Source organism: Hippichthys cyanospilos, chromosome 19 (assembly GCF_059441005.1).
Source record: "Hippichthys cyanospilos isolate Australia breed blue-spotted pipefish chromosome 19, RoL_Hcya_1.0, whole genome shotgun sequence".
Lineage (NCBI taxonomy): Eukaryota > Metazoa > Chordata > Actinopteri > Syngnathiformes > Syngnathidae > Hippichthys > Hippichthys cyanospilos.
Genome location: NC_142387.1, coordinates 9,435,390 through 9,452,802, shown reverse-complemented (window position 1 = coordinate 9,452,802; position 17,413 = coordinate 9,435,390). Strand labels below are relative to the sequence as shown.

At 37.9% G+C, this 17,413-nt stretch overlaps 1 protein-coding gene across 1 annotated transcript in view; it reads right to left on the bottom strand.

Moving 5' to 3' along the window:
• Positions 1–17,413, bottom strand: part of LOC148407830 (voltage-gated inwardly rectifying potassium channel KCNH2-like) — a 53,961-nt gene that overhangs the window by 11,503 nt on the left and 25,045 nt on the right. Inside the window, exons 3-10 of the mRNA XM_088402469.1 lie at positions 9,741–9,920; positions 8,474–8,577; positions 8,088–8,226; positions 6,594–6,748; positions 6,034–6,128; positions 5,811–5,951; positions 5,195–5,394; positions 696–948 (exon numbers count right to left, since the gene is read on the bottom strand). Coding sequence (XP_088258595.1) covers positions 696–948; positions 5,195–5,394; positions 5,811–5,951; positions 6,034–6,128; positions 6,594–6,748; positions 8,088–8,226; positions 8,474–8,577; positions 9,741–9,920 — 1,267 coding nt within the window. The remainder of the gene's footprint in view (positions 1–695; positions 949–5,194; positions 5,395–5,810; positions 5,952–6,033; positions 6,129–6,593; positions 6,749–8,087; positions 8,227–8,473; positions 8,578–9,740; positions 9,921–17,413) is intronic.

Sequence of the window (17,413 nt, the reverse complement as noted above, 5' to 3'; positions counted from 1 at the left end):
GAATTATTGAATTATTAATAATTAAAACTTTATTATTTAAAATTTAAATTATACATATTATATACATTAAATATATATTATTAACGTTTAGATTTTTTATTTTATTTAATATAATGTGATTTTATGGAACCTTTTTTTCAAAATTTCAGTTTGTTTACCCAATAGCATTGCATTGTGATATATAGCTAGTCAGTTTCAACACTTTATGGTGGTCCATGATTTAAAAATAACACAGACAAGTCAATTGTACAAAAACAAATAAATAAAAACCCCAGACACTAAAATGTGACTTATGAGCTTCCAGACCAACGTCAGTGAATTATTAAAGTAACTTTACACAACCTATGGTCATTTTACCGAAATGTATTCACTGTCAAAGCTATGAAAAAGACAAGTGAACTTCCTATTTAAGTAATTTTCACTTCACCCGAAGTGAAATTTTAACATTTTATGGTCATACATTTATGCTCTGCGATAAGCTGGCAACCAGTTATGAGTATACAGTACTTCCCACCCAATCACAGCTAAAATGTCCTTTACTTTGTACTTTAATCTGAATATGTAACCTTTATCAGATAACCAGCAGAGGGCGCCATCAACTAACGTATTATACTCATACATGAACTTAACATCAATAAATACATTAAGAAACCACAAAGAGAAAAGAAAATATTAAATGCCGAGTGACAACTTACCTAAAATGGCAACTACAACGTCCCCTCTAAGTATCTCTATGGATCCTCGGGATATAAAGTAGATTGCAGTGAGGACGTCCCCGGCGTGGACCAGCGTGTCACCCGGGGGCGCGTGGGTGGTCTTAAACTTCATGGCCAAGGCCCTGAGGCAGCCCTTGGTGGAGCCTTTAAAAGCCTTACAGTTCTGCAACAAAGTCCGGTTGAGATGGAGACAGATGTCCGCCTGGAGACACTCGGGGAAACCTTTTAACACCTGGGGACAGGTTGGTGGGGAATGGAGGGGATGGACGTAGAGGACAAGATCCAAAGAGGCCAAGATAAATGGAGGAGGAAAGATTAGAAAGAGGAAATTTCAATAAATGGGAAGCGGGTAAAGAAATGGGAAGGAGTGTGAGGAGGAGACAATGGGAAAGGAGGAAGGTTAACGTGTTAGAAATACAGCAGTTGAATCGATAGAGGAGGGTTACGTCAGTTTGGATGCATGCCGTTAGCGTTGACGAGCAGATTGATGATATTGACATTAGTGATTCTCAAAATCTGGATTACATTCTGCCGCAGTCCGCATATTAACCCATTAATCCATCTGTTGTCATCCATTGCAGGAATGTTGTCAGTTTGCCACTTGATTCTAGCTGAAAATGACATTACATTTGCTCAGGTGGTAGCGACCAATCATGGCTCAGCATGTCCAAACAAGCGAGCCATGATTGGTTAGCTGAGCAAATGTCATGTCATTTCAAGCAAATGGCAAAATGGCCGCCCACTGAGATGGATAAAAACATGGTTGGGCTTTGCTGCTTAATTCATATAAATGGGCCTGACTTCCCTTTTTTGGTACAACTCAGTTGTCTTTAACTTTTCAGTAAATCTGTAAATTGCTTTGTTGGTCTGTCTGTCTACTGATTCAGTCTCAGTCCACTTTTACCAAAAAGGACACGCATCAGCACTTTGTGACTTTTAACAGTGCGTGTCTATTGTTTTCTGGAGTTTCACTGCAAAATTAAAGTGTGGAAGTTTGTTGTGAATGTTTCAGCAGGAACAAAGTGAGCAGGCCCGTAGAGTGTTATTATTGTGAAGAATAGGTGCAATTTTAATGAGATCGCTGGAAGCATGGGGAGCCCCAGTCCTTTTACGTGGCAACTTTGGCCCTTTCATAACTCTGACTGCATGCAGCGAGCTTAAGTGTGCATTAAGCACTCGCGCTACATGCCTCACTTGTACCCGTCATTCATTACAATGTTTCTGTAGTTTACTGACAAGATATCTCCCATGCACTCGCTTTTTCTCCTTTATACAATCTGTTGTCGTGAAAGATCCCAGTTTGCCCTTACAAAATACCTTCGTATACTTCCTAAAGACTTTTCGTTATTTAACGGTGCGTTAAGCATTTGCTGAACCGTAAACTTTCAAGGATATGCTTTTTATTCACACTGCATAAATATTCGCCGTCAGGATGCATAACGGTGTTTTTATTTACGAACTTTTCTTCTGAGCACAGCAAAGGTTAAAAGAGTGAAAGTAATGTTTTATAAGTCTTTTAGAGTCTGTTATTTCTGCATTTTCACGACAGGTAGGTAATAATTATTAAAAAAAAAAAAAAAACAGCAAATAAATAGCGGAGATTAAGGTCTAGTTGGGATTACTGTTATATATAAAACAACAAAGAATTTTCTGTTTGCTAACAGTTTGACCGCTGCTCAATGGAATGTTACAAAAATCGCAGGAAAATCAATGTAATAAATCCTATTGAAATGCATCTCAAAAGTTGTGATTATAATGGTTTGAAATGGTCCAAAATTTGGACAATTAGTATTTTTGTACACAAAATCTCGCAGCGTCCAGCTGCAATCACATACAAATGTCAGAATCTTTGCATTTTCAAAGTTTACATGTTTTAATCATCTGCTGGAAAATTCACATCCTTCATGTTTTTTTTTTTAATTATTTTAAGATTATTTTAAGATATTAAAAAAATTTCCATCATTTGTTACATAATCCCACAAGGGTTAAAATAGTGCTTTGCCCAAATTTTATAGGGGAACTTCTCAGGGTGCGGCCATTTTGCCACTTGTATTCGACTGAAAATGACATTCCAGTTGCTCAGGGCTCAGGTCGCAACCAATCATGGCACAGCTTGTCAATGTCACATGATCAAACCCAGGAAAGATGCAAACCATGATTGGTTGTTACCTTGAGCACATGACATCATTTTCGATCACCAACAAGAAAAAAAAAGAGTTCTTGAAGCAATTAATTAACTCGAAAAATGACTTCGTTAAATAAAAAAAAATGTTAACTTTTAATGCTAACTTAATTGCTGTGTTAATATCCCTTTAAATATTGGTGGTAGGGCTTTAAAACACCACACTCCTCACCTGAAGAAAAGGTCACAAAGGACTGAATCAGCCATAGTGAAAAACAAAAAGAGTCTTCGCCTCGCAGAAAAAAAAAAACCCAAAACAAGAATCACAATAAACATTCCCTTATCTACAACGCTTGCCAAACGAGTCATTTCAGAGCCCTGAATAAAGAGAGATAATGACGCACTGGAGTCTCATCAAACCATTTAGCCTCCACTTCAATGGTTCACTTTTTATACAAATACAAATGTGGGGGATTAAATACCGTATTGTGTTAGATTAGAGCTACATCCCAGACATGATAGTTATTTCTTTGTGAGTCTGCTTCATTGAGTTTGATGAGCTCTATTGAGGGCTGATTATTAACTCGTTCAATACCAAGTACATATTTTTACATTTTTTTTATGTCTGAATGTTTTCCACGGGATCATTTTATCTACCATGTGCAGTATTTTGACCATTTTTGGATCATTTTCTTCCACATCATTCTTGCTGTGTTTTAGCCATGGGATTGCCCATTCCTGGTATTAGAATAACTAAGAGGTTGTGCCATGGTGAATTATGATATTTTGTCATCATCTGGGTGAAATTTCAGCTCCCTAGCATCTTCTTTCAATATTTTCCCAACTTAAGCAAATTGCTTAGCCCTACTTTGGATACTCAAGTACGAAAGAAATCAATCTCTCTTCAGTATTTTAATTACCTTAAGTCAGATTACTTCAGTACTTTAATCAACAGCTCTAAAACTTAATTAACTAAACTAATTATTATTGAATACTTTAGTAACTAATTACCTAAAGTCATTTATTACTTCAGAACTTGATTACTTAACTGATCTAGTATTTGATTTGCTCAGTACCAGCCATTTTTAGACCATCCTTTAGCCTGATGCTTCCAATTATATTTTGCCAAGCCCCCCCCAACCCGATAAAAATTGCATAAGTATACCTTGTATCATTTTTAACATGAATAGACAAAAAAGCAATATACAGTAACTCAACTTTCAACGACAGTTAATTCTTTTTTACAGCGTTTATACGGGTTACAGCTTAGTCTAAAACTGAAAAAAACAACCAAGTGCATCAAAGTGCCTGCAACTATTTGAGAAGCACTGCTTTAGCCCCAAAAATATAAAAAAAAAAAAAAAAAAAAAAATATATATATATATATATATATATATATATATATATATATATATATATATATATATATATATATATAAGTACCTAGGATGGGATACCTAAGATACCTAGGATGTGTCCGAACAATTCAAAAAACAACAAAAAACATGAAAACAAGTCTTAAAAAAATACCTGAAAAAATAGTCCCCAATTTAGTTGGATACTTTGATATGTTTGACACTCTGTGACGCTTATAAAGACGACATCCAGTGACTCAAGGTGAATACCCCCGTGTCAGCGGAACGCGACTGCATGACATGTTAATGATGGCACTTGTGCGTTCGCGCGCGTGTGTGTGTCACAGCTGCGTCAAAGCAAATCTTTCCAGTTGTAGCCAATGGACGAGGTTGACTGGGATGCAAGCTCCCATGGAGTCGTGACTAACGGTTGAGGCCGGGGTCCCTTTGTATGAGTCCATTGAAACGAGTGCACCGGCGTTGATGGACTGACAGGTGTGATTCACGAGCCCACGTTCTGTCCACGTCCAACATTCTACCGCCTTTGTGCTCAGCACAATTGAATTACTTGATCACCAGTCATGCATGTTTCATTGACCCCCAAGGGTTTAATATGTGCGTGATGATTGGCTACATGGGAAACAGTGGAATGCAATTTACTTTGCTCTTTTACAGAGACAAAATGTCCATAACAGTGGACACAAAAAATACGACGGGTCTCAGAAGGATACACGAGCTTGTGTTGGTCCTCTTTCTTTGCACATGAGAGGAGAGTGTGTGTGTGCTATTTATAATACTCACATCATTCCTATTTTCTCTGATGGTGTCGGACCATGCATGCTGAGACAAAGTCTTCCAATCATCCTATTAATGTACAACGCAGGCTCAAAATGCTACTCTAGCCTCGAAGTGTGTATTCATGCGGAGCACTCATTCAATTTGATGCAGAGACTTGGTGTGCACACGCAGTAATTCCGCACATGTGGTTCAGGGATACTCACAGCATTCATGTCGATGCCGTTTGTGTAGGACCAGGCGTGTTGGAAATACTCCTCCAGCCTCTGCCGCAGCGGGTTGGGGATCTGGTGGAAGCGGATGAACTCGCGGACTCGAAGCATCTGGGTGTGGTAGCGGGCCGTCCCGGAGTACAACCGCTGGATGATGGCAGAGACGTTGCCAAAGATGCTAGCGTACATCAGCGCTAATTGGAAGAAATAATACATTAGTTGAGGCAGATATGCTAACTCATTCACTGCCAGTGACGGCTATAGACGTCAAAAGTTCTTTTTTAACTGGGGTGGCAGTGAATAGGTTAAGTGAAATGCAGTAATGACGAGGGAGGCAGAAAATATCAAAAAAAGTTATAGCACACAATTTCAAGTTTCTAACCCCTGCACAGATTTTAACAATGAGAGCGCTACAGCACCACCCGATGCCATTAATGTGCAATTACACTACACAGTGTAATTTGAGAAGGACTTGACTACACAGTATGTGGTAGTACTCGGAGAAAAAAAAATCTAATGATGAAAAAAAAAGTTATCAATTGCTATTTACAGCCATACATACAAAAGCCGTACATAGAGTACAGTAAACAACACAATGATCGCAACTTACATCCAATGAGCATGACACAGATGGAGAAAATCTTCTCCGAGTTGGTATTTGGAGAGACATTTCCAAAACCCACACTGGTCAGACTGCTGAAGGTGAAGTATAGAGCTGTCACATACTTGTCTTTAATGGAGGGCCCCGTTCCTGGTGAAGCAAAAAGGTTACATGTGCGTCGTTAAGACGTCAATATTTGTCTTGTATCAGACTAATAGTAGATTCTCTGTACCTGGGATGGAGTCGTTGAATTGTTTCCCGAGTTGGTCTCCGAGCGTATGGAGCCACCCGATCGAGCCGTTACGCTCCACGTTACCGATGGCATACCTGGGGATTATAATCACAGATTAACCCATTCAATTGCAAAGACATACTTTTATGTTTTTTAAGACTCAAGAGATTCGATGACACATAATTATTTATAACTTTTTCTTTTTTTTTTCCTTCAAGAGTTTTGGCTGAAACATTAAACGAGTTTTGACATACTAAACCAGTTTCAGAAAATGACTGGTTCTAAATAAAGTACTAAAGTCGCTAATTTCCCCAATCTTTTGCAGCTGCTTGCATGTGATTGACTCAGAGAACTGCCCAAAAAAGAGGAAAAAAAAAAGTCCTCATTTGTACCCGCGTCTTGTAGGAGTGCCCCTTAAGATCAAGTTTATATATATATATATATATATATATATATATATATATATATAATGTACACAATGCCATCAGTAAGAATTGATTTGAATAAATCTTCCAATATATGCAAATTTTTCCGACAAGATAGAAATGAGGGTATTTTACCAGATACAGGCCAGCCAATGTGCAATGAGGGCAAAGGTGCACATGAGGAGGAAGAGGACAGCTGCGCCGTATTCTGAGTAGCGGTCCAATTTTCGTGCTACGCGGACCAATCGGAGAAGACGAGCCGTTTTCAGCAGGCCAATCAGAGTGGTGGTCTGACGAGAGGCAAAATGAAAAGGAAGTTATGTGCGCCTCATGCTCCCACACAAACACATACAGAGTGAGGCTTTGATGACATAAGATCTTCTTCCATTCAAGTCCATACAATGCGTACAATTAATAATGAAAGCGGCATTGACGGAGAGCCTAGCGCTGCGGTGCACCCGAATGGTAAGTAATAGCTGTCTGCTGAGAATAATCTGCAATTTCTTGCCTCAGTGGCTTTTCTGGGCAACATCAATGAAGTGACCCTCCCAGGCACCATTAGAAGCCTGACGGGTTTCTACATATACATTCAACTCTCTTTCCGATATAATATCGCAATAAATAAGATAAATAGTAATCTTGAATCTTATTCAAATGTCATTAGACAGATGAAGGAGCACTTAGAAGAACCCCCCCCCGGCTGAACTGCACCGTCTACTGAATCAATCATCGTTGGCCTCAGTGGTTTTGGTCCTCATTAGGAAATGTCCTCAGAGGTTTTCTCATTTCCTGACTCTTGGTTGGCCTTCCTCGTTTTACTCGAGCACCCTACATCATTGAACCACATTTTTTTGCCTAGCTTCACATTTCATTTTACATTATTGGAAATCTAAATAATGATTTAAAAGTGTTTGTAAGGGCTAGTGCAGTGGCTCACTCTTTTTTTTCCAATGATACACCCCCTGTGAAACATGTTTTTCATTAAGTACCCCTTGTCAGAACTCTGTGTCACTTATGACAAAACAAAGACACAAGTGTTGTGCAAGTAAATCATGATACTACAATTTAGCAATTATAAATGACAAATATATAGTATATACCATATGTTTATATTGATTGGGACTGATACACAAGTGGTTTCATGTTCCAATTAATTTTCTCTTAATTCAAAAATAAAAATGTACATTTTTGTGTAACCAATGCCCAACATACAGTATGTTAATGGAGTCAAACATTAACATATGGGCATTTAATTTATTTTGAGTTGCATTGAAAAAGCAGTAACAGTTAAGTAACAGTTAAATTTGCCCACAGAAACCCTGTTAATAACTCTCTGTTTGAAAACCGCTGGGTTAGTGGGTCTAAATAGAGCAAAAACGTTTAGTAGACATTGTGGCATGCGGCACAAATGATGTCATAGCCCTAACCTTAGTATTGACTATTTAATACATTAAAATGGCAGACACACGCATATGCACATTTATAAACACATAAACCCACACCCACAAATACATATTTATATATATATAAATATATATATTATACTAAATGTCACAATTTATTATATTGCGCTGACAGAAATTTTGCACCCATCTGCCCCTCTCCACCTCGACTTGTACTGCATCTTACCTCTTCCCCACTGCGATAAATTAGAAGGTCAAAGGGAATGGCGGCCACCATGTCAATGAGGAACCAGCCTTTAAAGTAGTGCACAGCGATTCGCAGCGGATGGCTCACAACCTCATCGTTGGAGTTCACGTATGTCGTCCTGAGGAAAAAAAAAAAATAGGTAAGCCCAAACATTACTTGCTTTTCAGTTTGTAATGTAATTTTGCTTTTGTTTCATCACATTTGTTGTCAGCAGTTTACAAATTCATGGCAGTGTATTAAGTTATTTTAAGATGGATGGTAATTTCATAGTTATACAAGCTGCACATTGACTCCTTGTATTGTACTTTTTCTCTTTTTCAAACAGACAGACAGTTGAACATGCACACATCAGATGTAATTCTGACCTGAAGTTGATGAGGATGTCGATAATAAACATGATGTCCACTATGAGGTCCACCACATTGAGAGGAGAGCAGGAGTAACCACAGCGCTGCATGGCTGCTTCTTCCTGAGATCAAAAGAGGATATAAAAAGACAAAAGGAGATCATTATGAGAGGCTAAAATTAGAGGACGGATGTATGAGTCTATTGCTTTCAGATGGATGAACGGGCACTAGCTGGACAAAAATACCAAATACTAAAGATGGAAGGAAACCAGGGTGTTAGTTTTATTGTGTTTTATTTTGCAAATTTGCTATTCATTTAAAGTAGAGCATGGAATGAATCAGCGCTGACTCGAATTGAGTAGCCAGTTGGAAACAAGCTCCGAATCTGATTTTTCCCATTTGACTCAAATATGTCATGGAATATTGTCATCAAGGAGGAAGTGTTTGTGCATGTTTTAGCCAGCTAAATCCGAGTTGTATTGCAATTTGAAGTAATCAGTCAATAGAGGCCTTCCAGGCAGTCAATGAAGGCCATCCAGGCAGAATATCACGGCCTTTGTTGTTACTTTGCCCGGCTGGCTCGAGGGGAGTATGAAAACTTGCATGCTGGATCAGAAACTCTTGTTTATTAGTTTAGTGCTAGCTAGCTAACGCAACATGGGTGACACGGGTGGATTTAAATGTTTACTAAAAACGAAAAACAACCCTGAGTGTTGCCTTTGGCCAGAGACGAGAGGTTCTGGAGGTTTTTCAATCAAAAACAAAAACCTCTGTAGGTTTACCTTCCTATGTTAAAGCATTAGCCGCTGCATATTAGACTACTATATTAAATACTAAAATTATGAGAAATCAGTCAATTACGGCCATCCAAACAGTATATAAAACTTAAAAAACCTTTTTTGCCACTTCATCTAGTAGCATGAGGCGAGTACACGTTTGAAAACGGAGTAACAAAACACTTGTTATTAGCTTTGTGCTAGCTAGCTAACACAACATCAGTGACACAAGTGTGCAGTGTACAGCGAGAGGTCCTAGAGGTTCAAGTAAGAGGTTTTAAATTAAACATGAAAACCTTTCTATGGTTTTATAATTGTACTCCACTACCATTATGATTAAATTTAAATTTAAATTTGTAAAAACACATTAAAAAAAAGTGTGGCACTTGTACTATTTTACTCTGTTTTAAAGCTTCCGTCAGTCATGTGTGGTCATATACATAGTAACTTAGCTTAGCTGCATATAATAGCTTAGCTGTGACGTTTCTTTTAGCATTTTCATCACACACCTGATCGTTTAGGAGAAAAGCCGCCGAATAAGGTGTCAGGATGGCGGTGTAGATGACCAGCAACAGGATGAGCCAATCCCACACAGCCTTGAAGGGACTGTAGTGCAACACCGTCCAACTATGGATGCGAGGGGCCTGGAGCTTGTACTCCGGCAAAACATCAGCACCCAGTGAGAGCACCTGGAGAAAGAAATAAGAGAAGATCGAAAGGATTACTACATGTTCAATTTGGAACAGGTGGGTAGGACTAAAAGAAAACCGATTCGTGGTGGCCCTGATGAGGTCAAATACTACAGAAGTGTTAGCCACTCTCACAATCATTTACAAACATTTTTTTTTATTGCTGTTCCTTCCCCAGACAGTCACATTAAAACTCACACAAGGAATATGATTTTGGGTATTACACAGCAGAAATTAATCGCTTTACTGGCTGTAATATATTCCGGCATCTACACTAGCAAGGAATGAATCCGTGACAGAAGCATCAGGAAAGCCTGCCTTGTGTCTCTGCCTAATAGAATCAAACAATGAACCGCAGGAGCGTGCCTTCGGCTGAACGAATACGCAACTTCAGAATGCGTTTTTGATAGTCCGCGCGGACGTGTCAGCCAGCTGTGAAGTGAATGCATAACTCACGCACAACAAAAAAAGGAAACTGCCTTGCAAATTTTGCACAATTATAGTAATGCTCAAGATGGCGTGTCAAAACGGTACACACTTGGAGTTCAGCTTTTTGTAATGATTGAATATTACATGACGCATCAAAATTGCATAGATATTAAAAAAGATACAAGAGGACAATATTGAAATAAAGCAATGCATTTACAGCGGGTGGATATATTTATGATCCACCTGCAAATATATTTCATGTTCATGCCAAGCTCACATTGAATTGTGAGGTTCTAATATTTTAAAATATGCATTACTGTAGATAGGCTACTGAAGACTTTTCTCATACGGGTTTCTTCTTCTTTAGCAAAGGTTAAGAAATATATTTGGTTATGGGCGAATAGAATGGGACCACTTGGTGAAATTTTTGGTTTTCCATTTTGATGCAGGTAATCCTTCCAAACAAAGTGAGGGCCAAACTCATCCATCTATGCAAATCATCCTTAATGTTTGCAAGCAGTGGCACATAATTCAATTAATAAACAGTAGGTTGTTATCTATATTTATCCCAAGATATTTAATACCTTGGGTAGGCCATCTGAATGGACCGTACCCTTGAGTACGGAGTGATGAAAGTCAGTCAGGGCAATGGTCATGGTTAGTCAGCCAATTTTTTTCAAAGCAATTTTTTTTCAAGGCAAACCAAACTTTTATTGGCATTACGTTGGTTTGTCGTTTTATTTTACACACTGCTTCCAATCTAGCATCTCTTCATCACCACCAGAGGTGGACATTTAAACGATTTTTGCTGGTCCATCATTTACCATTCGCTAGCACACTGGGCCACCCTTCGTCAGCAAATTGTAATCCTCAGTATGTCGGTCCATCGATTTCTTATACCCACGTTAAAGTTTCTTTATCATCGCAGAGTTGGACTTTGTGCACATTTTTCTTGGTCCATCATGAACCATTTGTCACTGCTTTGGTTTACCTTCCATCATGGTTAGTCTGGCATTTTTTTTGAGCCAAACCAAACTGTTATTGTCAGAACGTTGATCTGTGGTTTGATTTCACCCACTCTTCTGTCACCTCTTGGTCACTACCAGAGGTGGTTTTTGACTTCAAGTTCTCACTGGCCCATTTTTTTAAAGGTTTTGTTAAGATTTATCCTCATTCATTGTTCATCAACACACATCCGTCGGGACCGTCTGTAATAACACAGCTCACCTAATATTTGAGTTTGGTCATTCGCAAGATGAGTCATGATTGGTCCATAAAGATGTATTTCTACGTGTTTTGTCCATTACTCAATCCCAAAGACATATTTTATACGTTTTTTTTTAATGATAGGCTAAAGGAGCATCTGAAAGTAGCTGCTACTGAATAAGTTAAGGTAAGCTGTCAAGAGAAATATATCAGGTAAAGGTCAGTTAAGAAATTCAGATGTCAAGACATTTAAGTGCCAAGATGCAGTTGATGTTGAGTCCAGCTATCTGTCTCATCAACATGATATATTTCCAAAGTCACCCCGCATCATGCTGTTGGCAGTCTATAGAGCAGAATCTCCAATGCGGTGAACATTTTTCAAATCATCTTTGACATTTGACCCTGAAGTTGATGGGATTCATTTCGCCTGCATCAACAAGTCTGCTTTCGCCAATTCCGCAAGGAGCAGCCACATTTCTCAGGAGGTGCTCATCTTAGTGTGTAATTAAAAACTGATTAAATGAGACGTGTGACCATAATTCATGTCTCCATGTTATCCTGTCAATGCTGTCTCCGAAAATACATGAAGACATAATTGAAATTCTGCCATCCATCCATTCACTTTGGAGACTGCTTGTCCCGATTAGGGATGTTTGTGAATCGGCGCTTAAGTTCATGTATTATAACTCAAAACCTGATGAAACAAGCTGCTTCAAGCACTTCAATTGGATGTCTAAAAAGAAGCGCCTGACAGGAACGTAGCAAGCAGAGCTGAGTGACCCAAGAGCACCTTTCTGTTGTGCTATTTGTAGTCGCATAGGGGCTTTTATTAAACATGACAGACACTCGGCTCAAGTGTGAGTGCGAAGAATACGTATTAGGTTAAGGGCGGCTAAAGGCACTGAGATGGTGACCTGCCGTGCTTCCGCAGGTTTTGCATTGACATTACGGAAGGGAACTGCTAAAATAATGTGGTTGCACAAAAAATAAATTAATCACATGCAAACTGATGGTAGATGGGAGCCAGCATACCATGAAAACCAGCATTGGTCTTTCATAAAAATCTGAAGGCTGATAATTATTCTGTTTGAAGCAGTGTTAAGTTAAGCACACTATTTATTTAACCTTTCAAGTAACTTGAGAGATTTTGCTGACCCAAGGGACACTCTGCGCATTTTGTTTTTGTTTGAAATTACACAAAAGACCACAGAAATTTGAATACTTTTCTTACTGGAATATTTGAGAGCTTAACTTACTGTGCAGTAGAAAACTATTGGGAGCTATTTACTTGTTTACACTATCTATCTATCTCTCTCTCTCTCTCTCTCTCTCTCTCTCTCTCTCTGTCTGTCTGTCTGTCTGTCTGTCTATCTATCTATCTATTTATCTATCTATCTCATTTAGCAATAAATTCATGTTCCAATTCATTTGCTCTTAATCTGAAAAGAAGTTAAACAGCATTATAGGAAATTTGATTTCCTTTTAACTACTGAAAAGATCTATCTATCTATCTATCTATCTATCTATCTATCTATCTATCTATCTATCTATCTATCTATCTATCTATCTATCTATCCATCTATCCATCCATCCATCCATCCATCCATCCATCCATCCATCCATCCATCCATCCATCCATCCATCCATCCATCCATCCATCCAGCTATTTTAACCATTTAAGCAATATAAGAAAGGTTTTTCATACAAGAGCATTTCCGAGGTGATTTTGAAGTGGTCGCCAGCCTATTTGACGGACAACCGACACTTTTCTACAGTATAGACAATTTCGAGCCTCCTATGTGAAAGCAGCGTCCAAAAAGAAGTCTTTACCACATCTGTTTGAAAGCAGGTCAAATTAGCCTCTTTCTATCAGTCGGTAAAAAGTTATTTTTTTCCTCCGGCAGGTACATAACTAGCAAGGTCCAAATGAAAGCCTTTACAGACCTACTGAAAGGGTTCAAATCCCCTGACAGACTCGTTCAAGATATAACGGCATGAGCTACATAAATAACTCCAGAAGAAACACATCATTTTTGAAATAAACAAGAAAAAACAAAAACAAAACACGCTTGCGCCAATAAGGTGAGAGCATTTGTTGATCTTTCACATGGCCTGCTCACAAATTTATGAGAATTCCTTTAAAACACCCAATACGGCACTCTGCCTCAAAGGCTTCTGCAAACATGGTCAATATTTCAAAAATAGCAACATATCAATAATTTATAGTCAAACAGTCGGTCAAACAGCACTGCTCATTCCATCTTATGCTCAGTATTATGAAAATTCTCTCCTGGCAAGATGCACATCAAATTTTCAGAAGCTTTCAAATTCAATTTCTACTGTAAACAGACCAGTGTGCGAACATTATTTTGGGAGCAAATCAGATCATAAGTTTGATATCTGTTTAATAATGCAATATTCAATCAAGTCTGTTTGGTATGTTTACTGGAGGGCAATTTACCCAAAATGTTGACCAATAGCACACAAATAAGACACTCGGGTCACATATGGATATATTTAACTTTTAGGAGGATCTGTCCTGTAGAAAAATGTGACAAGATGAGATATCCAGAGCAAAATAATGGATAGTATACACTCGATTTCCTTTGTAGGGACATTTATATTCCGTTCCTGTCCTGGAAAATGAACGATAATCCCAATCTTTATCGCTCGCTAGCTGTCTCATTAAAGCCCCTTATTTTAATTAGGATCATCAAACTTTTCTGAACTTCCTTTTTCTTTTATCATATTTGTATAATCTCAAAAATCATTCCTGGGATGTAGAAACGTGCCTCCAAAAATTGACCATAAAAGTCCAAGGTCACCGTTTGATTCCGAAAAACACAAACCCCCACCAAGGTCAAACTAATAACATCAATCCATTTTCTAGACAGCAATGCCCGTTCAAGGTCACAGGGAGGCGGAGCCTATCTCAGCTAACAGACTGAATGGCATGTTACATTGTCGCTTTGTTAAATAATTACAATTTTGAGAGGTAAACTATGACAATAGTTTAACGTATCTGCGCAAAAAACAGTTCCAGCCCTCTTTAGAATCAGTTTCCGATTTTATAGTGTCATGAATTGCTTTATTGTTCTGCTGTGAAACTGTCATGAAACAACAACGCGAGTGAGACCAAGCCCTTTGTGAATGCCTTCATACCAGCAAATCATATATAAAGTAAAAGCCCAAGTAACAGCCGTATCATTCATCTCTGAGGTGAAAACATGACATGTAATCAATCGCCTGCAGCATTCCTTTGCCGGACTCCTGGGATTTTCCGCGCAGCCATTCGTTAAAATCGAAGGTTTCACAGCGTGTACAGTCAATCAAAAAAAATAAAGAAGTGCATTCCAATATTTTCTAATCTTGTTTTTTTTTCTTTTTACTTTGGGGTGGAGTCACATTTTTCTTGCTTCATTTTCGATGGAAAGAATGTTTATCAGTGCTTTAGGGGGAACTTTTGGGGTTTGATTGTTACTGCAGTAATTGTTTTTTTTTTTCCAAACGCTTGTCAATAGGTATCCATTTTATGCAAATTAATGGCATTTTGTGGACTATTTTATTAGTAATCTCCAATTGAGATAATTGACTGTATAGTCATTGGATCACTGATTGGCTATTATTATTCATTATTTATTTCTACTTATATATAGGTATATATAATATATACTTTACTAATTTACTTACTTTGATAATATATCTTGCAGAAGTAACTTTGTATAGTATTCCATTTAATGTAGAAGTACAATAATAAGCATGTTCAATGCCAACTCTTTTCAGACCCTGCTTTAATTAAAATGCTTCAAAAAATACTGAAAAAAAGTATATGGGATTGAATGTCTGGACTCTGTAAAAACATATGAATACGTCTTTGGGATTGAATGAGTTAGTAAACAGCTAAACTACCAATTCAATCAATATTTATTTTTGATCATTGTTTTGTGAGCTAAAATTTTTGTCTCTTTATTGGAGATACTTTCCGATATGTGTACCTGCATGAAAGTGTACCATCATAGCGTTGAATGAAAACAGGACTTTTGCAGGACTTTTGCAAACATCGAGAAGAAAAAAAATGTTTTCCTAATAAAGGGATGAAAATGAAAATATTAAAAAATCCAATTCATTGCTTGATAGACAAATATTAGTATTCTTCAAGTATGAGCAAAAATCAAATAAAAAAGGGCAAAAATCTAGAGCGACTTTGCATGAAACGTGGACAGTGTGCGAGAGTGTGAAAAATCCAGATCGAGCGAGAGTGTGTGCATACACTTTCATCTGCTGCCACCTCAATTGCCTTTGTGGCTGACCTTTTTCTCTCCGGCCCATACAGTTCTCTTGAAGGCATAACAAAGGAACACATTTCCTAAGCCTTGATGCCTCTCCCTCTATCTAACTCACCACAGGTCCCTTCTCCAATTCTCTCAACAGATGTATTTTTTTTCCTCTGCATGTCACCTGACTGAATCTGTTCCAGGATCTTATTGCCCTTGCCTCTTTTTTTTTTTTTTTTACCCCCACTGAGCCTGAGCCTCTCTCTCGCAATCTCCATGATAGCAAGGCTTGAAATATTCAAGAAGCAGCGAAACACTAATAACTGCTGTAGGGCCACTGACATTGTGTGGATATTGCTGACACACACATACACACACACATGCATTGAAGTGTTAATCTACAGAACAGAGAGACTTCCGAGTCGACTTTTCATCTTAAGTTTTTAATCTCTGTTCACTCCCTTGCAGTAAAAGTGCAAAAGTCGAGTATGCAACGGAGTCAAAGGGTGGTCTTAAAACCCCAAAACGCAGCTCAACGAGAACCCATAAACGGGATTTAAAATGTGGCGACGAGGGAAAACATCGGATGATTCGGAAAATAAAATAAAATAAATAACGAAAACGTGTCGATAACTGTGCTATGTTTTCGCCGGCGTACGCTTGGTGCAATATTGATGAGACGATGACACACAGCTATGGCTTGAGTTCATAGGGCTTTTTAAAAGGGAGCTGCATGTGATCAGGGGATGCCATCATGCATTAACATTCAAAACGATGGAATCAGGCCACTTGAATCAAAGAGGCAGCTGTGTGGAGCCTACAGAGGAACAAACAGTACACTCAAGATTTACACTTAATGCGCTTCCTTACTGTAGATGACGGCCTTAGGCCCGGTTGGCCTTAGCTTTAGCTTTGATCAAAATCAAAAACCTGATAAGATACTAAAATGAGAAACCGGTCGACAATACGGACATAATTATTGCGTCATCTGGAAGACAATATGATATTAGAAGTGCTAAAACGCCACAAGATTTCACATGCAGAGAAGAGAAATTTCCCTAGCAGCAAAACGCAACTTTTATCACTTATCTAATTGATTAAAAAGCATATCACTTGAAATATCCATGATATCTCTGAAATTTCCAGTGGAATTTCCTGCAGTGTGTGGACAGATTCACGCAGCGGCATTCATTGAATCTCATGATCTTTCTTCATAATGATGCATGACGATCTGACCGTGAGTCATCTCAAAACGGATCATTGGATAAGAAATCCAACCACACACATCATTCTTTCGTCTGACAAGTGCTGCTGCGGAAAACAGCCATGCAACTTTACCCGCTTACAAAGCGTGATGAGAAAAACAGAATAAAAATACACACTATTCTGAAGTTTGAATTTCTTTTGTAGTATTTAGTAGTATGTAGTATTATATATATATATATATATATATATATATATATATATATATATATATATGTATATATATATATATATATATATATATATATATATATATATATATATATGTATATATGTATATATATATATATATATATATATATATATATATATATATATATA